At 43.6% G+C, this 23,195-nt stretch overlaps 1 protein-coding gene across 1 annotated transcript; it reads left to right on the top strand.

Moving 5' to 3' along the window:
• Positions 1–334: 334 nt before the first annotated feature.
• Positions 335–21,894, top strand: IAR1 (ZIP metal ion transporter family). The gene is made up of 11 exons (XM_086504463.1): positions 335–882; positions 19,222–19,305; positions 19,434–19,483; positions 19,615–19,666; positions 19,754–19,903; positions 19,990–20,270; positions 20,361–20,510; positions 20,595–20,702; positions 20,801–20,902; positions 21,292–21,336; positions 21,426–21,894. Exons 1-11 carry the CDS (start codon positions 477–479, stop codon positions 21,576–21,578), a joined length of 1,581 nt encoding a protein of 526 aa, XP_086360589.1. The 5' UTR covers positions 335–476; the 3' UTR covers positions 21,579–21,894.
• The last annotated feature ends 1,301 nt before the right edge of the window (positions 21,895–23,195 follow it).

Below are 23,195 nucleotides of genomic sequence, written 5' to 3'. Positions count from 1 at the left end.
GATTTATAGTCATTGGGCGTGCATTTTTTGTGTGAATAGAATAACCAAGAATGGTTGGACAATGCAAAAGTTAGCCAAGTATCATGGACGAGCAAGTGTCCTACACCATTAAGCGACCTACACATAGATGACTTGGAATTGTAAACAATCCATTGTCTCTCAAGAAAAACAGTGTTATCGAGATTCTAACCTTTGCCCCTTCTTAGAAGTCAAGTATGTTTACCAATTTGTAGTGGGAACATGATCATAAAGACCAGTGGGCTATTGCAAGGGTTACGAGTGTCAAACACCATTAAGCAATCTACCTAGAGATGACCCAGGCAAGACTGATTGTATTCCCCGCAAGGCCAACATTGGTTCTTCTAACAATTTCTTCTTAAAATTTCGAGTGATTTTTTGAACCCTGACGAACGTTCCTCTTGCTTGGCTCAAAGCCTGCACAAGCACTGAAATACAACTGGGAGCGCGTTTTTCCAATGAAAACGATGATCCGGACTCGTGGGGCACTCCTACTTCTCGCATTGTTGGTCTTACTCTTCTCCCCTGCTTACCCATCTCCATCAACATCATCGGCATCTTGCCCTTTTAGCAACGCTGCAGATCAAGCTGCGAACCATCATGACCATACTGATCATGCTCATGATCATGGCCATAGCCATGCCCATGACCATGATTGCTCTCACGGCCATCATGTTGGCCACACTCATAGCCATCACGATCATGACCTTACCCCCGCCGATAATGTCCTCACTAGCAAACACAAGCTTGCTGAGGAGTTGGCTGAGGAGGAGGAGCTCCGACTGTATGGTTTCAAATCTGATTTACACATGGACAAACCGCAGCATCATCACCATGAGCAGCAACATGCAGATGGTTCTCTAGGTATGCGATGTAAATGATCATGTCTTTGTCATTAAAATGCTTGTTGTCAGGCACACCCAGAACAGGGGTACTGCTAACCTGCTGCAGTTTGTACTTTTTTTTATTTCCAAAAATTCAATTTGCAGAAGCTCGATCGTTTTTTGCCTCAAGAATGGTGTGATAAGTCTATCAGCTCAATAGATGAATGAGGAGCACATAGATAACGGGTCATTCAGAAGTAGGTATATGCTGGGAGAATCCCAATGACAAGTATCCCTTAATTGTGTTTTTTGCATGTGTTTTACTGCTCAAGAAGATGAGAGAGGAGCACATATGTTTGGCAACAAGCACAAAGTGGGAGGAAGAGTTGGAGAGTTTATAACTCGAGAGCGGTAACTAAGAGAGCCAAAATGAGATCCTAGACAAAATAAACCCCTATAGTCACTTATATAGAGACTTAGGTAGCCTTAGCTAGACATCCTAAATGAGTCGGGAGACAAATATGCACACAGATCTGTTAGAGTTTGTCACTTCTCCGGCCGGTCCTGGCGGAGCTGCTAGTGCCCCAGTTTCTCCTAGGGGCTAATTATAGGGAGCGAGGGCTGTTTTGTTGCCGAGCTTGGCCCATGTGAGGTAGTTTGCCCATTATCGGCATTATTTGGCCCGCTCTGAACTATTGGCAATGTCATATAGTTTGCCTCTTGGTGGCCCCAGGTCAGGGTATTTTTCCCTAATATCTAGTACCATTGGATTCCACCCAAAGGCCTGTTTTTAGGTTTTTCTCCCTATTTTAAAGCTGTGGGGATATTTATTGTTGGGATGAGAGTAGGTCAAAATCTTGGAAGTCCCTTTATAGGGACCCCACTCCCTTGTACTTCATCCACATTGTATTAGTTAAGTGATCATTAGAGCTTGCCAACTTTTAGGGTTTCTCTCTCTCTTCAATAATTTCTCTCTTGGTTTATGCTAGATCACCATCCCTCTTTGTTTGCCTTTGTGTTTTTACAGAGTCTCTCTCCTTTTGTGTCCTCTCTTGTCAAGTGGAGCGGAAGAGTTTAAGGATTTAGCTCGGATCTAGTACTCCGCACAAACACAAGGTTACTTTACTTCACTTGAAAAGAGAAACTAGACTGAAGACAATGAAGGAGAGACACACACACACACACACACACACACACACACACACACACACAGAGAGAGAGAGAGAGAGAGAGAGAGAGAGAGAGAGAGAGAGAGAGAGAGAGAGAGAGAGATGGCATGTTAGGTCCCAACCACCCTCAAGGGCCCCCTTGCTCTATTGTCAGAGCAAATACTTGCTTTATTACTTGCACAAAATGTTGATACAATGATCCTAAATGTTGAGATGTTGATGGGTGCTTAGATGTTGAAGTGCCGAGGGACTAATGGGTACTTGCTGGAGGTACTTGGTACTGCGAGGCTAAGTGCTGAATGCTGAAATTGTTAATCATGCTGTGACTGGGATCTGCTACTTGATGTGACAAGGGCTGAAAACTTATGATGCTGAAAAACACTGGTCTTGTTGAGGTATTGAGGGGTTTTGTGGTACTTGGTGCTGAAGGAATGGCGACGCTATGGACGGAATGCTGAAAACGCAATCTGCTGGGCTGAATCTACTTACACTGGGCTGATCTTGATGCCGAAACCTAAAAACGCTGAAGTGCTGATCTGCGGGTACTTTTGCTTCTTGCTTCTTTTTCAACCCTCAGGCTCACTTATATAGGGCTGGAGATCTGGGTCGAGCAGTCTTCAGTGGGCCCCCACGATTCATAACAAACTAATGCTGAAGATGTCACTTATAATAAAAATGACTTAAGAGGTGGTTCACATGCTACAATGCTTAAATGACTATACTATGCAAGAGAGGGTATGCACCTATCATCGGCTTGGGCATGCACATCCTGCTAGAGGCTCACAAAGTGCCAGGCTAGGTCCTAAGTTAGACTACGATTGATGCTAGACTGTAGCAGAAGCTTGTCCACGTGGTGCAAGTGCAGTGTGCACGTTACATCTCTTGCCCTAGGTGACTCTCCCTTTGCGTGTACATGGTAGATCTAGGAGATCAGTGTGACGGGGTTGCTCTTGGAGGTTCCACATTCGGAGGTGGTTGCTGTCCGCCATCAGATCTAAGGGATTATGCACCTGTTGCCGGCTGTTTTCGGCCATATCCGTTCATCTTCCATCGGCACTTCTCACAAATTCAATTTGGACGACTACAACTCAAGATAATAGCCCACAAAGGTGGAGGGAAAAAGAGTTGAACAACAGATTTAGTCACACTTAGACTCGACTAATTGCGACATAAGTAGTAGAAGAATAGTAGTGTAATGTGCAACGAGAGTGATTTATGGTGATAACTCAGGATGGGTGTTCAATGCGCACTCAGGGTTCCTTTTACTTCATGATAGAGATGTGCAAAGACTAAGAGAGGGAAGAGGGATACTGTGAGTGACGGTTATGTGAGTGAAGTAGAGAGATAGGAAGAAGAAGAAGAGAATTTTTATGTCGTAGGAAACTTCCCAAGAGAGAGAGAGGAGACTAACACCATATGGGGTCCCAAACCTCCCTCCGAGGGTCCCCCTCTCTATCGCAAGAGAGGTATTTGCTTTAGATTGCACAGATGCAGATACAATTGATCTAGATGTTGAGATGCTGATGGCATCATTCGGTAGATGCTTGGATGTGAGAGGCTAAGGGCTGGAAATTGAAGACGCTAGGGCTGATGTGGCTTGGAAGTGCAATCTGAAAACACGGGGCTGATTCTATTGTTAAAGCTGGCGATGGGCTGACAGCTGAAAAACGTTGAAGATGCGTGTGCTGCGGATACTGGATGTCTGAAGAGGTGATCCCTAGGGTCTCTTAAATGGGTGCAAAAGTTTGGGTTGAGTAGTGCCAGATTGAGCTTGCATGACTTTATAAAATGATGCTAATGTCACTTAAAAACTCAGTTATAAATGGTGCTTCGTATGCAGATAACTACCTAGGCCGGGTATTATAAATTATAATGGGAACACTTCCGAGTGCCTACACCTAGTAGACACTAGTTGTGCTCATGTGCAATCAGAGGGTATGTGTCACGGGGACAGGCACCTCATGCGAATGGAAAAGAACAGACTGAACAACTTTAAGCACTTCAAATAACAACTGAACTGAAAAAGATGCACGACACGAGATGGGGAGTGGCGGAGTTTCACCCCAGAGACCATTGGCCCCGAACCATGGCGCCCCTTTCAGTATTTCTTTATATTGCTTAAACTCAGTACAATGCTGGTACTCCACTCTCTGCACCTTTCGTTCTGAAGAGTGCCAGAGAATGAGCCCTATGTACATATTTAAAGGCCCTTGGCCCATGAAAAGCAGTTACATGAAAAGCTTCAAACTCAAAAGCATCTTGCTAAGAAGCTGCCAGCGCAAAACAGGGAAATCCGTACACTGCCACATGAGCACAGTCAGCGCGAAATCCAATCTTTTGTTGCTTCTTAGGGTTTAGGCCTCTCAGCCAGGATCTGCAGGTTGGCTCCGATCTTCTGTGGCTTGACACGTCAGCAATTTGTGACATCTCCCCTTCTTGAAAGAAAATAATCGTCTGTGATTACAACATATCTGCAACACAACTCAAGCTAGCTCAAAATTTTTTGAGGGACAATCAATTTTCTCATTCCAAATCGAAGCTCTTGATTTCTTGGGTCGTTGGCTTCCCAGAAGAATCTCATCCAATAAGGAGTCTCATTCCAAATTGGAGCTCTTGATATCTTGGGTCGTTGGTTTCCTAGAAGTATCTGCTCCAATAAGGAATATTGAGTGGTTGGCACATCACAATGCAACACGAATGCTCACATATGCATGTTACAAGACATAGAAACATAAAGCCGCCGATGAACACTCCCCCCGTAAATAACCATCTAGGTTCGGGCCATGAGTTGTTCAACGATTCCCTCGTCACTCCCGCATAACCTAAAAGGTTCGGACCGGGAGATATAGAGGCCTTTTACAACCAAACGCCCCCCAGACCGCAACCTGCGTCGTTTGGAGGTGCTGAGAGTAACCACTGCTCAAACTTCTTAATACTCCCCCCGTAAATAACCATCTAGGTCCGGGCCATGAGTCGAAACAAGCCTTGACAGACAGTGTTCCTGTGGGGGTGATAGTAACCCCAAGATATACGAATCACACTGCACCTCCAAGGTTGTCAGCTCGAGAAGAGACATCTGTTGAGAGATGTCAAGAAATTTCAAGTTTTAATCTGCTAGGGTTTCTGTGCTAAGCATTTCAAGTTAGCCCACTCTGCTAGAAGCTGCACTTCGAAGGAAGATATCTGAAAGCATGTAACTTCGGGCAAAAATTTTCTTGAAAGCTTGCGAAGTCCTTGGAGTATGCGGCTTGGTAGCTATAGACTGCATAGCACTGCCTCTGAGAAAAACAACGGCTTGCAAAAAAATTGATCCTTCTCGTGTAAGTGATCTTTATGGCTTATGCCTTGTAAGACAGAGCGATGAAGGCGGGAGTGCACCCGATGCGCAATGAAGTAAGGGTGGGAGTCGCTAATAAGTTCGGGGTCCGGGCACGAAAATTGAAAACAATTTCCGGTGAACTTTGGAAACGCTGTCTGCTCTTTGGTAGGGCCAATATGCTTTCAAGCTGTGATACCACCGTCACGGGGACGAGCACCTCGTGCCAATGGAAAAGAACATACTGAACAACTTTAAGCACTTCAGATAACAACTGAACTGGAAAAGATGCATGACACGAGACGGAGAATGGCGGAGTTCCATCCCAGAGAGCATTGGCCCCAAACCATGGCGTCCCTTTCGGTATTTCTTTATATTGCTTAAACTCAGTACAATGCCGATACTCCACGCTCTGCACCTTCGTACTGAAGCGTGTCAAAGAATGATCCCTCTGCACATATTTAAAGGCCCTTGGCCCATGAAAAGCAGTTACATGAAAAGCTTCAAACTCAAAAGCATATGGTCCAAAAAGCATCTTGCCAAAAAGTTACCAACGCAAAACAAGGAATTAACACTGCCACGTCAACACATGTTAGCGCAAAACGTGGAAATCCGTACATTGCCATGTTAGGACAGTTAGCGCAAAATCTGGAAATCCGTACAAGCCGCCACGTCAGCATGTCAGCACAAAATCCGGGCATTCGTACTAGCTGCCACATCATCAGTTTTTTCACGCTTGTCTTTTCTTGTGGAATCTGCTTCTAGTTTCTTGGGCCCCATCGGACGGGGTCCCAAAAGTTGGTACAAACTTCTCTTGCTGCTTCTTAGGGTTTAGGCCTTTCAGCCAGGATCTGCAGGTTGGCTCCGATCTTCTGTGGCAGCAATTTGTGATAGTATGCAACTAAACTAAAGGGGATGGACATGGATGACCTGCGTACAGGCTCACAAAGGTGCCAGAAGTTAGAACACTTCCTAGGACATGCTAAACCCTCGAAATAGGAGTTAGCTTGCCCACATGCACATAGGGTTACATATGGCATGTGACATCCCCCCTTTCCAAGGTGAGGTTCTGGATTCGAGCTACATGGTTTCCGTGTAGTCCGCCAACAAGTTTGGGGAATCTGTGAAGAAATCTTGGTCGCTCCACTCTTGCTACGTGGGGTACGCGATACTTGAACTTCAAAAAGGATTGCAGTACTCGCTTCTTTGAGCCACGCCGAAAGCGATGCAGAATAATCTGTTCGGCTCCAAGTCTTCAACTTTGTCTATAATCTCTGGTTCGTCCTCTTCAAGAATCTCCTTTGGTTTGAACCAAAAACACGAAAAATTGTAACAGACTTGGACACTCCAAGTCAAGAATCAACCGCGACAACACCAAATAACCACTTCAAAACAAGTCACAGATCACAATAGATGTACACTGGCCCGGCGGAGTTCCGTGCCTAGGGATATTGGCCCCAAAGACTGGCGCCCCTTTCGGTATTTCTTTTTATATTAATCAGATCAAAGTACAATAGAGTGGCTAGGGTTTCACTCGGACTCTGCGTCCAGATGCTCTGAGAAGTGAAGCCCTCACCACTTATTTAAAGATACAAGGGATGCCCAAAAGCAGAGCCCCAAAAGCTTCAAATCAAAAGCAATTGCTCTCTCTCTCACAGAGAGTCAAAAAGCTAAATTTGTGTTGCTCATCATTTTCCAAAAAAAAAAACAATAATAATAATAAAAAAAGCCTCCCGCGATTTTCGGAATTTAGGGTTTTTGACAGAAATTAGGGTTTGCAGGAATTTTAGGGTTTTTGGCAAAAATTAGGGTTTCTGCTGTCCGCCATGTCATCACTTTGTGACATACCCCCCTCTTGAAAGCATTGTAATCGATCGCGATTACGCCTGCAAAACCGACAAAAGCCATAAACCGTCTTAGCAGACACTGACTGTTAGTACCTACGTACTAGGAACACACATCTAGCACATGTACAAAATCGACAGTCACATCACAGGACATCACCAGACATCACAGGACATCACATGACATTCAACATTCATTCGGATCTTAGACCATGATTTATCGGCAATGTAGCTAGCAATCACATCTAGGTCCAATCGGGACCTCATCGATGTCCGATTGACTAACCCCTATTGCAACCATGTCTATTCGAGATCAATCAGACCAAAATGCTGCAGTCATTTCGTCTATCAATTTGTGCACTCACAAGAAGTCAAGAACAGATCAGTATCATTATCAGGAATTCCATTTCATAAAGTCATCTAGCAGAATATTGTCAGCTCTCAGTATCCCTGAAGCTCAAAGAGACATCAGTGACTTTAGTATCAAAATCGAGGCATCTGTTGACAAAGGAGCGGAGTAACTCTCCTCTTGTGCATCCCACTGCACCAGATCTTCGGCCAAGCTGAGTTTCTGGGTTCCGTTTGGAGTAGACTATGCTAAACCAAAACATCGAGGTAAAGTTTCACAATCCGAGGAGTATCTGCTAGGTCCTCCTCCTCCATCCACTTTGCATCAAATGTAGAAAAGTTCTTGAACTAAACCAAGAACCGCCTTCGGACTTTACCTTTCTTCGTGTCGTTAGGTGCCAAAATCTGTTCAGGAACAAGGATCTCCTCGTTTTCTTCCACTTCGGGTTGCTCATCAGGCTCCCCATCATCAGGCACATCACCCTTAACAGGGTTCAAGAGACTCACATGCAATGCATTATGAATTCTCCAAGTATCTGGCAGTTTCAATCGAAAGGAGACATCATTTATCTTGTCAAAAGGTCCGTAGTATCGCATACTAAGCTTTGGAAAAAGCCTCTCCTTTCCCTTTTTCTTTCGTAGGCGTGCCTTCTCAAAAGTAAGAGCACCCAATCATCCTCCTTCAATTTCAAGTCGTGACGATGGCGATCCGTTGCCTTTTTCTGTCGTTCTTGAGACTCCTGCAAAGTCTCGTGAACCTTGGCAAAAGCTGTATCCAAATCTCGCGAATATTCATCCGCTTCAAATATCTAATCTTTCGTGCTCAGGACGGATGGAACCTTCACAGCACTTCAACAATCTCACATGGCGTCTTCCCCGTCGAAGAGTGTATCGTGTTATTGTAGGCAAATTCCACCAAAGGTAAGTTCTTTTCCCATTGAGTCTTCTGATCCGAGATACAAGACTTCAATAAATCTAAAATCACTGAATTGGCAATCTCAAATTGCCCGTCAGTCTGCAAGTGGAACAATGACGAGAACTGCAACTGCGTGCCAATGTTCTCCCAAATTGCCTTCCAAAACAAACTCATAAATCTGGGGTCTTTGTCGGAGACAATCGTCTCAAATGTGCCATGTAATCGGAAAATCATCGTGATCATTCTGTGTTCTTGGGAGATAAAAAATGAAATCCATTTCAATACTTTTCCAGGGGTGGATGAGTATGGGTAAAGGGTGTAACAATCCCTGTGTCTTATGCCTGTCAAACTTGACCTTCTGGCATACTGCGCACAACTCTTCCATGTCCTTTTTGAGTCACGGCCAAAAGAAGTATCTCTCTACCCCTTTCATGGTGGTAGCAATGCCGCGGTGACCCGTAAAAGGTGGAGAGTGGCATTCAGTCATAACCTTTTCCCTCAACGGTTGTGTAATGCACAACATAGTCTTTTTCATCAAGTAGCCTTCCCGAAGGGAGTATCCAGCTACTGTCTCCCCATCCCGTATCCGTGTGAAAATATCTGCAAAACCTGTATCTGTGGTATACTGATCAATCATATCCTCGAAGCTCCTATGATGTATCGCGGAAACAGCCAGAACCAACGGTTTTCGAGACAAAGCATCTGCCACCACATTCTTCTGTCCCAGCACATGGACAATCTGGAAGTGGAACTGTGACAAGATGTTTGCCCACCGCATCTGCTTTTCCGAAAGCTGCTTCTGTGACAAGAAGTAGCGCAAACTCTAATGGTCTATAAAGACAGTAAAATCCGCTCCGAGTAGGTAATGCCGCCACTAGGTAAGAGCATGGATAACCGCCAAAAGCTCTTTCTCATAGATCTGTGCTGTCATCTCCGGCCTAGAGAACAAACGGCTCTCGTAAGCTATGACATGGCCTTCTTGCATCAAGACCGCACCCAGACTACGACCACAAGCATCACAATATACTTCAAATGACTTCTGCAAGTCCGGCAAAGTCAAAATAGGCCCCGTAGTCAATTTCTCTTTCAATGTCCGAAAGGCAGTTACCTCTGTGGGTCCCCACAAAAAAGGTACTCCTTTCTGTGTCAAGGTATGCAAAGGGGAAGCAACCTCTGCAAACTTTCGTATGAACCGCCTGTAGTACGAACACAGTCCCAAGAAGCTTCTAACTTCATGGACATTCCTCAAATCGGGCCAATCACGGATAGTCTCTATCTTGGCCGGGTCCATTTGCACTCCTGCTGTTGACACAATGTGTCCCACAAAGTGTATCTCTGGTAGGAAAAATTCACTTTTCTTTGCATTAATCACTAGCGTGTGATCTCGTAATGCCTGAAAGACTTGAAGCAGATGATCTCTGTGTTCTGCCTCATTCTTGGAGAAAACAACGATGTCGTCAAAGAAAGTGCCAACAAATAGCCTGTACTCTCAAAAAATCCTGTCCATCATCCGAGTCGCAAGAGCATTGGTTAAGCCAAAAGGCATCACCAAAAACTCAAATAACCCAAAAGTCGTCCGAAAAGCTGTCTTGTAGACATCTCCTGGCGCTATCCTGATCTGATGATATCCACTCTTCAAGTCAATCCTGTTAAAGCACGAGGATCCCTATAACCTGTCAAGTATATCATCGATCCTAGGAATCAGAAATCTGTTCTTGATGGTGATTTTGTTGAGAGTGCTATAATCGATGCACATTCTCCAAGATTCGTCTTTCTTCAAAACCAACAACACTGGAGAGCAATACGGTGAAGTACTAGGTTGGACAAGACCCTTTTCCAAGAGGTCTTTCACTGGGTTCATAATCTTTTCATTCTGTACTCGGCTCACACGATAAGGTGGCCGATTCGGTGGCGTGCTTCCAGGTATCAGATCAATGGTTTGATCTTCAGGCCCTCTGAAAAGCAATCGGCATGAGTGTGGAGAAAAATCTTGGCGTTCTTTTGATTAGGTCAAAACATATTCAACCTTTATCCAGCGTTCAGTTCTCTCCCAAAAGAATGAGTAAGAAACTGAAGTTCATTAAGTACAATCTCTAAGCCCTTCATTTATCAAAGTCGCTTTCTTGGCCCGGTAGTCAACCACGGCGTAGTTCTTGTGGTACCAAGGGATCCTGAGTAGAACGTCACTCGCGTGCCCTGAACACCCCTGTCATTGCAAACGAAGTTTGCCAATGCTCGGTGTAATGGCAACATCCCATCCGGGTGCCAGTTGAACTACCTCCGCCTGTGGCGTCAGTCTGTCAGGCGTAATTCCAAATCGAGCCGCCAATTCCAAGTGAAAAGAAGTTGGCCTTGGCTCCTTCAAAAGAGCTTCCTGATCCTTCACTTTGCCCCAAAAAGCGGCAAAGTTTGTACTTTCATTCATTTGATTCGGTGCAAGTCCCATGCCATGTGGTACTAGTTCTGCTTTTCTATCTGCCTTTTCTGCCACATTCCTCAGCTACTCTCGAACTCTCACGCCTGTCGTCGTCTTTATCATAAATTCTTTCTGTGTCTTATTAGGGCACTTCGCGGAGATATGTCCCTGTTTCCCGCATCCAAAGCACTTCCCCTCTCTGATGAAGCGAGCTCTCTCCTCAGGAGTAAGCTTGGGTCGTGCATCCTTTTTTTCTCTGGGTTGCTCTTTTTTCTTTCTACTTTCATTCCCAGAAGTCTGTTCGGCTCGTTGTGTCATGGCCTCATCTGTGGGGTAGGTCAGACTGCCAGAGTGAATGGCAAAACCCCGCTTCGCATGACTCATCAACTCCTGAATAGAAGCTGACTTCTGTTCCAAGCAGTGGTCTCTGATCTCTGTAGGTAGACCCAAGGTAAACCGCTCAATCTGTTCTCTGAACGAGATCTTCTTGAATGAAAAGGCGGGTAGAAAAGAGTTCCAGAATCTTTCACAGTAAGAATTCACTGTATCGCTCTTGGTCATCCGGAGATGGTTCCAAGCAGCTCGTATATCTCGCTCAAACTCTTGAGTCAACCAAGAAGAAATAAAAAGCTTCTTAAATTTCAACCATTTAACTGGCGCACTCTTGTTAAAAGAAGCGTCGACCACCAAGTACGAGCATTCCTCTTAAGGTAAGAGGTAGCTCTCCGAATCTTGGAGTGCTCTGAATAGCGTCCTCCCGCAAAAGCGATGTCAAACTGGTGTATAAAAGACAAAGCCTTCAAAGCATCTGAGTATCCTGAAAAGTATCAAACTTGATCAAGTGGCCACCTTCCTTAAACTCTTGGACTTTCTTGCTTTTATCTTCGAGAAAGTCATACTGGTTGGCTTTGTAAAAATTCTTCTTGTTCGCATAAAACTTTCCGTCATCGGAATCTGAGCAGTCTGTAGACGAGTCCTCAGTAGAACTATCAGTCTCTAGGCGAGATGTAGCCTTCTTTGCCTTTTTCTTGCCCTTTCCGAAGCTTTGTTTCTTGCTTCGCTTTTTGCTTTTTCTGTCTTCTTCGCTCGAATCCGAGGAGCTAGAAGAACTGCCAGAAGAAGAAGAAGAAGACTTGGGTACTCCTTCAAATCGAACACGCTTCTCCCGTTTCTTTGCCTTGTCAAAAGTCGACTGACGACCCAAATAACCTGGAAAGTCAATGCTTTTCTTCCGCTTTTTTGCCGTTCTTTTTGGCTTTTTTTTGCGCGTCAAAAAGCTGAGCAATCCGTGCATCAACCACGTTCTCCAGTTCCTTCTCTGTATATTTTCTTGGAGGCAGAAGGTTTCTTGAGAGCGGGTTTCGAGAGTGGTGTTGTGGTTCTCTGCCACTCCATCTGTACCTCTTCCAAAGAGGTATGGTTCATATATTTTGCCATCTTTGGGTCCTTGGCAAAATTGAGCATCATCTTTGTTGCATCGCCGATCAACTGGCGACGCTCCATCTCTCGCCACTCCGCCTAAGTAGGCCAAGGCGGGCCATACTCTCTGCCGGAATCTTCGTTGTGATCCCTACCCGCATCTCCAGATGCAGAGGGAGTCGACTGATCATTGCCTGAAGCCATAGGTGCCGCGGAAAAAAAAAAATCGAGGATCGGATTTCCCGTAGAAGAGAAATCGGCCGTGCTCTGATACCACTGTAACAGACTTGGACACTCCAAGTCAAGAATCAACCGCGACAGCACCAAATAACCACTTCAAAACAAGTCACAAATCACAATAGATGTACACTGGCCCGGCGGAGTTCCGTGCCTAGAGATATTGGCCCCAAAGACTGGCGCCCCTTTCGGTATTTCTTTTTATATTAATCAGATCAAAGTACAAGAGAGTGGCTAGGGTTTCACTCTCAGACTCTGCGTCCAGATGCTCTGAGAAGTGAAGCCCTCACCACTTATTTAAAGATACAAGGGATGCCCAAAAGCAGAGCCCCGAAAGCTTCAAATCAAAAGCAATTGATTGCTCTCTCTCTCACAGAGAATCAAAAAGCAAAATTTGTGTCGCTCATCATTTTCCAAAAAAAATAACAATAAAAATAATAAAAAAAGCCTCCGCGATCTTCGAAAATTAGGGTTTTTGGCAGAAATTAGGGTTTCTGCTATCCGCCACGTCATCACTTTGTGACAAAAATGGTATGCATTGACAATGAGTTAGGCAACCGCAAAATTATAGACACCTTTTATACTTTTCGAACGACTAGAAATGGACTATACTTCTTAAAAGATTTTGGATGAAATGCAAATGAAAAATGCGACAGAGTGCCAAACTTTCCAAAGAGTGCTTGACCAAAATGTGATATAAACTTGACTTTTCTACCTAAAACAATCGACTTTATTGACATGACAAACAATGATGAAACACTGTGTATTTCTTCAATGCAGTCTTTCTACCTTTTCTAGAGTGCACTTCGTGCTTTTGTGCTCATCCGTGAGTAAATCATGTGCATCATGCAATATGGATTTCCTATGAGAAGGTAACACACAAAGACGGTGACAAAAAAACCTTCACGAATGAGAGACTCGAAAAATGCATACGGACTTTTCATGCTATCAAGAGATATTTCTTGAATGAGTATTGTGTGGACCTCGACTCGAGAGCCAAGATTTGTCCTTCACGATTAAATGCATCTACAGTTGGATTAGCTTTACCAGGAACATAATCAATCAAACCACCAAATTGCTCACAAGACTGAGGCAATCTAGCTTGACGGTCATTCCAAGGTGTACTCCGTACAGATTGGAGCAACTTGAAGGTTTGATGATCCTTATGAACCATTATATCTCTATCATGCAAAAAATGCTTCTCATGCTTGAGAGAATGAATGACAGAGAGAGGTTTCTTTTCATGCAATGATTGATTCTTTTCTGAACTACTTGAGTGGGTACGGAGAGATGCTATTGGATTGTGTGTGTTATCCCCTTTCAAAACATGAGTGACAGATTATTGACACATAAGGGGTGCTTCTATGACCGTGAATGACTACAGACGATGCACCTCACGAGAAATAGTGAGCGTATTTTTTTTCTAACCAACTTGTGGATCAATCTCACGAGACCACTTAATGCCAAAAATCATATCATATCTAGACAGAGGAGAAACAACAAACTTGCAACGAAAACATGTCTGTTGAACACAAACTGTCACATTAGGACATTCATGCGTGATTGAAGAGTGCATGCCAGACGTAAATCTAGAAACCGCAATGCGATCCGTTCAGTTTTCCAAAGAAAGAAGGTTCTAGAAGCTTCTAGGAGGACACTAGAAGGGCAACTGGAAGGACTTTTGTTGCAAAGCTTTTCAAAAGCTGGGACACGTGTCCATCGTTTTTGACATGTGGTTGGGCGCTTATCACAAGGCTCCTCTTTTTCTCTTTTGTTTTTGAGGCCACTTCACCTATAAATACAATCCTTCCCCCTCACTTTGTCGAGAGTATGCCCTTGCACTTTCTTGTGCCGGAGGAGGAAAACCCCGAGGCAACAGAGGTGGTAACATATAGTTTGGAAGTCGTTGAAAGTTTTGTAGGATCGATAGGTTCTGTTGAGGATGCTTTGAGAGTATGTTGTGGAGCTCATCGAGAAGGAACTGCAAATACTCAATGAAATCAAGAAGTGCATCTTTCCTTGTCTATTCCAGTGAGGATCGGTGTGCTCATTAGAAAAGCAAATGCTTGAAGCAATGATACCACTATAACAAGAAAACACCATGTGCCAATTGAATAGAACAGATTGGATAGACTTTTAGCACTTCAAAACAACTGGATGGAGAGAGAGAGAGAGAGAGAGAGAGAGAGAGAGAGAGAGAGTGAGAAGATCCACACGGTAGTGAGCCCCCAAGGCTCTTATTTAAAGGCTCTTGGTCCAAAAGCAACATGCCATGAAAAGCTTGCCTCAAAAGCATCTGATATGAAAACCTCACGTCCATATGGCTGCTTCCATAAAACGCGGAAGATCCGTATAGTTGCCACATCAACATGTTGTTAACGATTTGCACTAGCCCGTACATATGGCATGTGAGTAGTTTTTAGGGTTTTCGGCCGGTTTGTCCTTAAGTTGGGGTCTTTAGGTTCCCTAACCTCCTAGGGGTTGCGCCATGTCACCAAGTTGTGATAGAACATCACAGTTTTCTTCAACCTCATGCCAATTGCTTCTCTGAGGGCTTGCCTGGCGAGTCACCTCCTAAAGACCAGAAGATCATGCCATAGAGCTGATACTTGGCAATACTCCTTTGAACCTACCACCTTATAGAGTGCAGCAGGGCATATAATCATGATGGTCTAGTAGCAGAGCTCTTTATACATGCTAGAGATATGTTGGTAGAGGATCTTGCAGTGTTGTTCAATCGTGCCATGTGTGAGGGGTTACCTGAGACTGGAGGTTGTCTACTATTGTGCCTATCTTCAAGGCAGGTGATCCTATTGAGTCTGGGAATTACTGCACTATTATGGTGGGGCACACATTGGCACAGTTGCATGCATCCATTCTTGAGTAGCAATTGAGTAATTGGGCAGAGAACGAGGGTGTACGGGCAAAGGGCTAGGCTGGTTTCAGGAGGGGTTTCTCCACTCTTGATCATATTCTAACACTCAGAGCCATCATTGAGGAGGGCAAGTCACATGGGAGACGGATTTATTGTTTCTTTGTGGATTTCCGCAAAGCATTTGACATGGTACCGAGAGCTCGATTGATGCGTAGACTGCAGGAGATGGGGGTGCCCATAATGTTGATTTGGGGAATTATGGCTCTATACAGATCAGTGCTGGGACATGTATGCACTCCGGAGGGGATATCTGATTCAGTTCACTCCACCATTTGGGTGAAACAAGGTTGCCCATTGTCTCCTACTCTATTTGGTATGTATGTTGATGAGGTGGTTGATTCCATTGACAGAGAGGGTGATAGAGGTGCCCAGCTGGCAGGGACGTGGATCCCATTGTTGTTATATGCTGATGATATTGTGTTGATCTCTGACTCACCAGACTTCGAGCCATACTCTCTCGACATCAGAGTGCTGATGAGGACGGATTCTAGTAGTAGCATCTTTGTTCTACTTTTGTACCAAGACATGGTATCAGATTCAATATTTTGTAATAGATTGGTCTCATAGGTCATTTTACCCTTTTGAAGACGTTAATATAACATTTCATCTCTCTCTCTCTCTCTCTCTCTCTCTCTCTCTCTCTCTCTCTCTCTCAAGTCCTTGATAAAGCTTGATGCAACTATGGACAAAGACAACTATCGAAGTCATTTGCATAGATACAAGGCATTGATTCAAAAGAAGAGAAGAAGATGGGAAGTAAAGCAACAAGAATTTCAAGTCCAAGAAAAGGCACATGCATGTGGAAGATTTTGGAGAAACTTGAGAGGCAAGCGGATTGAGAATTTTGGTAACTTGAGTCTAGTGGATATGTACACACATTGTAGGCAATTATATGAGCAAGAAAATACTGAAAAAATGCCATTTTATGGTTCACTCCCATGTATGCCGTCTTTTTTTACTATTGAGGATGTATGCGGTGGGCTTGAAAAGTTGGCCACTCGCAAAGCGGGAGATCTTCAAGGTATCAAGCCGGAGATGATCAAATGGACGGGAGATTTTACCCATGAGTGGATGTGTGATATGTTCAACCTTGCACTTCAACATGGTATGCCTTATGATTGGAGTACTAATTGGGTTAAGCCTTTGCATAAATGAGGGGATGTAAAGAATGTAAGCAACTACCGGACTATAATGATTGGGTCTCTTATGGTAAAGTTGTTTGGGTGCATAATGGAAATGAAATTGAGTGATTGAGCTGAAGAGAATGACAAGCGTGCAAAGGGACAAGCGGGTTTTCGTCGATGCCATAGCACCATTGATCATCTTGTCACTCTTCGTGCTCTCATGGAGGAAAGTCGGTTGAAAGGCAAGCGATTGTATTGTTGTTTTGTGGACTTTAAGAAAGCCTTTGATATGATTCCACGTAACAATTTGTGGAGAAGGATGGAAGAACTCCAAGTGCCAAGTGAGTTTATGCTTGCGGTCTCTCGAATCTATGAGAAGGTGATTTGTCAATTGCGCATGGGAAGAGAAATTTCAGAAATTTTTGTAAGCACTATTGGGGTTAAACAAGGATGTCCATTGTCACCAACTCTCTTTGGTCTATGCATCGATCAATTGGAACAAATGGTACTTGACTTTATGCAAGAAGAAGGCATTGAAGAGGTCACTGTTTGCAATGCGGTAATCATGGTTTTGTTGTATGCGGATGATGTAGTGCTTCTAGCACACACTTTAGAAGATGCACAAAAGCTTATGGTTGTCCTTGAGAACTTTTGCTTGCATAGTGGGCTGATTGTAAATGAATCCAAAACAAAGGTTATGCTTGTGAAAACCAACCATAAGGAGAAGCCATGCATTGTGTACAACAACGAGACACTCGAAGTTGTTGAGAGCTTTAAGTACCTTGGCCTTGAGGTTCCATCCAATCACAAGTGGCATGAATGTGCTATGCGTCGTTTGGAAGCGGGAAAGAGAGCATATTATGCATTTGAGAACAAGTGTAATGCGGGAAACATCAAGTGTTGGGTTCTCAAGAAGTATCTTTTTGATGCATTGGTGACACCAGTTCTTCTTTACGGAGTTGAAGTGTGGGGCGGGAGCATCTCAAAGTCTACTTGGAAAGAGTTTGAGAATGTCCAAAAGCGTTTTCTTACAAACTTTCTCCAAGTTAAGACACAAACACCATATATGCTCCTACTTCTTGAGTCGGGATGTCTTCCAATTGAGGTTATGGGCATGGAAAGGGTTGTGGAGTACATGATAAAGATGCGTCGAAACCCCTCACATCGACTTCCTACAATTGCATGGGAAGCAAGCAAAAAAGTTCAAAAGACGCATAAAAGCAAGATCTTGAGCACGGGATGGATGCAAGACATAAAGAAGTGGTTTGGGAGATGGGATGCATTACACTTGCTACATGATGCTTCAATTGACTCTCAAGTGAATGAAGCTTTTCTACAACGCCAATGTATTACGGCTTGGGAGAAATCCGGTGGGTCACGCTTCATACATTACACCACCTATATTGCCCCCAACTACAAAACCATGTTCTTCGCTGAGAGAGGAAACCGTACTCACACTTACATGCTTGAGCCTATTCCCTTGTCCGCGATACGCACTATCGCAGCAATTCGGCTTAGCTCCCATTTCCTTCGATGCGAGATAGGGCGTTGGGGCAATGGAGAAGAGTCAAATCGATTGTGCACATTATGCTCACTGCAAGTTCGAGAGTCTGAGTACCACACACTACTAGAGTGCTCAGCTTTTGATCACATCCGAACTTGCTTCTCTCACATTTTCAGCCATAACTTAGACCTACACACTTTCCTCTCCTAGCCAAAGTGTGGGCTCTCCATTGCGACTCTCATCACTACAATTTTGGAGCATCGAGAGTCACTCATCAGCCATACACATACTACATCACATGTAACTTTGGTCCCATAGGTCATATTTGACCTCCGAGGACGATAATAAAATCTATCTATCTATCTCTCTCTCTCTCTCTCTCTCTCTCTCTCTCTCTCTCTCTCTCTCTCTCTCTCTTAGATGTCGTGTCTCATTCTACCTTAGTGATCTCTCTTCTCCACAGGTGTGCCTTGTTCATGTGATTGGTATTGCAGGTGTTCTAGATCATAGTCGAGGTGCCCACCGGATCATGAGCCAGTTCTTGTCTTCATTGCATCTTCCGCTGCCAACTTTGACATGGTATCAGAGCCTTAGGTGTTACAACCACCTTGGAGGATCAGATTTGGCTGATCCAATACCGTCTTGGACATGATTGAGAGAGAAGAAGCTTGCTGTTTTTTCCTGGTTTTCTCCAAGTTTGGGGCGTGAAACAAGATCTCTTCAAGAACTTGATTGCTATAAATAAAGAAAAATTCAAGCATTCTAACAACAACAAAGGCAAAGAAAAGTCTAAACAAAGAGGAATTGCAAAGGTTGCTTACATTGCTTGTGCCTCTCTCTCTCTCTCTCTCTCTCTCTCTCTCTCTCTCTTACCTACCTACGGTGAGACCTCTCTCGTGGCAATCGCTCCTACTCCACGAGCTTGGGGCCATGGCCAAGAGTGAGTGGATAGGTGATAGTGGAAAAGCTCCGATTGATTTAATCAAGGAGTTTGTCCGTGTATCTCCGGCATAGGCATTTTATGCCGGTGTTCGAGTGTAGATTGCTGCTCTTGGACTGTATAACTAGATTAGGGAGTTTTGAGAGTAGAAAGGTTTGAGAGACGTGCCGAATGTGTGTTTCATCTTACAATATGAACTTTGACAATGCAGGTTTGTGGATGCGGGCTTTAGGGTGCTCTTTACTTGTGAGCATGGCCTCGCTTATTTGTCTCATTATCCTCCCTTTGATAGTTGGTGAGTGCTCTGATTTATCCAAGCCTGAGAATTCTATGCTAGCACTTGTACTCTTGACATATCTTTTTTAAATGCCATCTAGTGAACTTGAACTTGGAGCAATTGTGTTTTTTTCCCCCATGTGGCAGCTCACGGAAAGCCTTCACGAACAGTTGTAGACTTTTTAGCTGCTTTTGGTGTAAGTTAAATTCTCCTGAAAAATGCTCTTTTAAAGAGGTGGTTGTGAATATTTGGTTTAGTGGTTCCTTACTCCTTAGTCTAAGTAGTCCAACTACAGCCCTTGCTGATGTGTTACCTTGCTTTGAGCAGGCCGGAGCAATGCTCGGTGATGCCTTCTTACATCAATTACCACATGCTTTAGGTAAAAGAATGTGTGCCTATCTTACATCTAGTACTCCACAACTCTGATTTTACGACTTGCAAAGGATCTTCTGTTTTAGCATTGCAGGTGGCTCCCATGCCCATTCTCACTCTCATGGTCCAGATCACAATCATGGACATTCACACGGCCATCATGAAGGGGTGGGGCATAGTCATGATGGAGACCATGGACATGCCCATTCTATTGAAGATTTGTCAGTGGGTTTAGCTGTTCTTGGTAATTTTAGCAGGCTTTCTTTGAGACAACCAATAAATTTAAGGATTTTTGCTGCATTTTTCATCTTAACACCACGAATTTTGCAGCTGGAATTATCCTGTTTTTCATTGTGGAGAAGATTGTGAGACACGTTGAAAAAGCATCCTCTAAGGGAAGTTTACCTTGGTCTCATCACCACCATCACCAGCACCGGAGTCACCATGATGAAAATGAGAGCATCAAGCAGCACCCAAGTGAAGCTGATGAGAAGAAAGATGGCGAGGAGCCTTCTGTAGATGATGCCAGAATTGAAGATACTTCCGGTACTAGTGCAAATGGTTCTCCCGAACATGAAAGAAGCAGCACTGATAAGCCGTATCGCCGCAAAGTAAGTTTATGTTTAAAGCTCTCCTCTTCATAGGAAAAACGCATATGATGATAGTTCTAACAGTCTCAACGGGCATTTTGACATTTTTAGAAGACAGCAGGCGGCCAAGAAGAATCCGAAGCGTCCGAGTTGCTGCCTGATAAGGATGAGTCAGATAAAAAGTCCAGTGTAGTAGTAGTAGAGCAGGCGGTGGCCCCTAACCTAGTTTTGGGTTATTTGAACCTTTTCTCCGATGGAGTGGTATAATCATATGCGTTAACTCATCACTTTACAGAATTATGTTTTTTCAATTGAGGAAAAACAAAAGCGTGTTTTCCCATGCAGCATAATTTCACTGATGGCATGGCTCTTGGAGCTGCATTCTTGAACCATGGTGCACTTGGTGGCTGGTCACGGACACTGTTTCTGCTGGCTCATGAGCTTCCTCAGGAGGTAACGATGCCATGTAATTAAAATGTACAAAGTAGCTATGTGCAAATGAAGAGAGAAATGACTTGGAGGTGGTGTAACTGATGTTTTTTTGTCTTTAGGTTGGAGACTTTGGAATTCTCGTTCACTCAGGATTCAGCGTTCTGAAGGCTCTAGCCTTCAATTTTCTATCGGCTTTGGTGGCTCTAGCAGGAACGGCTGTGGTATGTTAAACTACCTGTGTGGTAATTGCTGTAGTTTTTTTTTTTTTTTTTTTGAGAAAGGCCAATCAGGCAAGCTAAATGCTTATTTAGTATCGAATCACACACACACACACACACACACACACGCACATGTATATATACATACATATATATATATATATATATATATATATATATATATATATATATATATATATATATATATATATATATATATATATATATATATATATATATGTAAATGTATAAATATATGTAGATATCTACACACACACACACACACATATATATATATACACACACACTCATATACATAATACATTAATTGCTAGTTCACCTCTCTATGGATGGTATGAGTAGTAATCTCTTCCTGTCTTGGATTTCTTCAGGCTTTGGTGTTAGGGGGCAACCCAGGGCACTCATCATTGATAGAAGTAAGCCATCTCTCATCCAAAATTTGAGGGCTTTTCTTTGCATAATTTTCTTCTGACTGGAGCTGAGATTTGCTGTCCTTTGATTTCAGGGCTTTACAGCTGGTGGCTTTATTTACATAGCAGTGGCTGGAGTCCTACCAGAAATGCATCAGCATGGGACCTCTCCAAAGACGACGTTTATTCAGTTGATTGCGCTAAGTCTAGGGATGACTGTGGCTCTTACAATTTCTTTAGTGGAATGACGAGCATCTGCGTGTATAGCTGTTGCATTCTTTTCGGTGGAATTCGGTCTTATCATTGATGATCCCATTATCTCAATGCTGTGCAACTTGCTTGGCAAAGTCCAGTTGAATTCTTCCATCTCGAGCTTTATGTGAGACCGTGTCATAGCACCCAGAGTGGATATGGCTAAGCCTTCGGTTAAGAAAAGCATTGGAGTGGGTGGACCAGATACACTATGCAGGATGTCATCATGAGAATTATAGCTTGTAATGGTTCAGCCTGTGTTGGCAGCATAGAAAACTTCAAAAAATGCAAAGGGTTTACATTCATTGGATATCTTTATGTGCCAGTTTATGATAGGAAATTCTATGGGTCAAATAGAAGTTCGTGATTTGATAGGAAGTGTATGACCATCTTGTTGCTTATATCTGGAACCACATTAGAGAACTAAACCTTTTCAATAGAATTTCCTCTAAATATTTTTATCCTCGTATATGATGACTTAAAAGTGGTGGCTGATACTAGGGCGCAACAGTGTAGATTAGGCATATGGAGCATCTGGTAGCAAGGGTAGTGCGACTGCAACAGTTAAATGGGTAGGCAGAAGGTGAACCTACATGGAGCGGCTGAAGCTCTAACAGAGGTGGGTAGTGGGCGGTCAAAGCCGTCAATGTAGGAGCAAAGACAAAGCTTTCCCATTTACAAGTTGAAAAATGAGTTGGTTAGAGTAGTAACTGAGTAACCAGGTTTTAGTTGTGATTGGAGAAACTGTATCAGAGAAAACGTAGGTTACACGATATCTAGGAGACGCAAGGGTAAACAACAGCTTGTAGTCAAGAGGGTTGTTGAAGAATGGATGAATTTGGTTGCAAGCTTGGTGAAGAGGTTGGTTCCGTGATAAGGTTTGAGGATTTCACAGGGCTTAAGAGAAGTGCTTATTCTCAACGTATTTTGTAATCATGCTTGATGAAGCACATGAAAGAACAATACACTCTTCTGTCCTCTTGTGGTTGTTGAAAGATCTAGTAACATGGAAAAAAGATATGCTTCTTATAGTTATGTCTACTTATAGGGACTTGCTATACGGCTTGTGTGAGCCATAGGGCTACAAGCACACAACCTGATAGATGGAAACAAGCTCTACGTCTACAAGCGGTGTGTCACTTACCTCTTACAGTGGTGTCGTCGAGGGACTCCGTGTGCACGCAGAGAAGAAATTGCCGTGTTGTCACTCGTCCTTCTCTATGCCGTCGTGCTCACCGATGCTCTCTCTCTCTCTCTCTCTCTTTTATGCTCATAAACATGCAAGAAGAGGTGAAGCAAGAGCAAAGCTTGCACGTTGAGAATTCCTTGAAAACCCTAGTTTATAGCATTATTTAGGGCTTGTCATCCTTTTCACTTACGGACGTCTATATTTGTTAGTCAGTGCTAAATGGGTCTAGTGTATCTTTTATTGGTGATCATCAGTCTTTTACTATAAACCTCTTGGACCGACGAGTTTGGCCCATGACTAAATATATGCACAAAAGAATAATGGCGGTATCGTGGGTTAACATGTCCCCCTTCTTGATGTAGATTTTGTCCTCAGAAGCTAGTGAGGTGAAGCTCATTCATCAAGGTGGTAGAGCATCTGTGAT

Source organism: Adiantum capillus-veneris, chromosome 28 (assembly GCF_014529385.1).
Source record: "Adiantum capillus-veneris isolate H3 chromosome 28, ASM1452938v2, whole genome shotgun sequence".
Lineage (NCBI taxonomy): Eukaryota > Viridiplantae > Streptophyta > Polypodiopsida > Polypodiales > Pteridaceae > Adiantum > Adiantum capillus-veneris.
The sequence above is the reverse complement of the archived record's forward strand: the minus strand, read 5'-3'. Positions and strand labels throughout refer to the sequence as shown.

What these genes read in the sequence shown, in the direction of transcription:
- IAR1 (XM_086504463.1), top strand. Translation starts at nt 477, where the DNA reads ATGAAAACGATGATCCGGACTCGTGGGGCACTCCTACTTCTCGCATTG. An exon ending in TCAATTACCACATGCTTTAG is followed by an intron (nt 19,667 to 19,753) that starts GTAAAAGAATGT and finishes TTAGCATTGCAG; the next exon opens with GTGGCTCCCATGCCCATTCT. An exon ending in AGTGGGTTTAGCTGTTCTTG is followed by an intron (nt 19,904 to 19,989) that starts GTAATTTTAGCA and finishes CGAATTTTGCAG; the next exon opens with CTGGAATTATCCTGTTTTTC.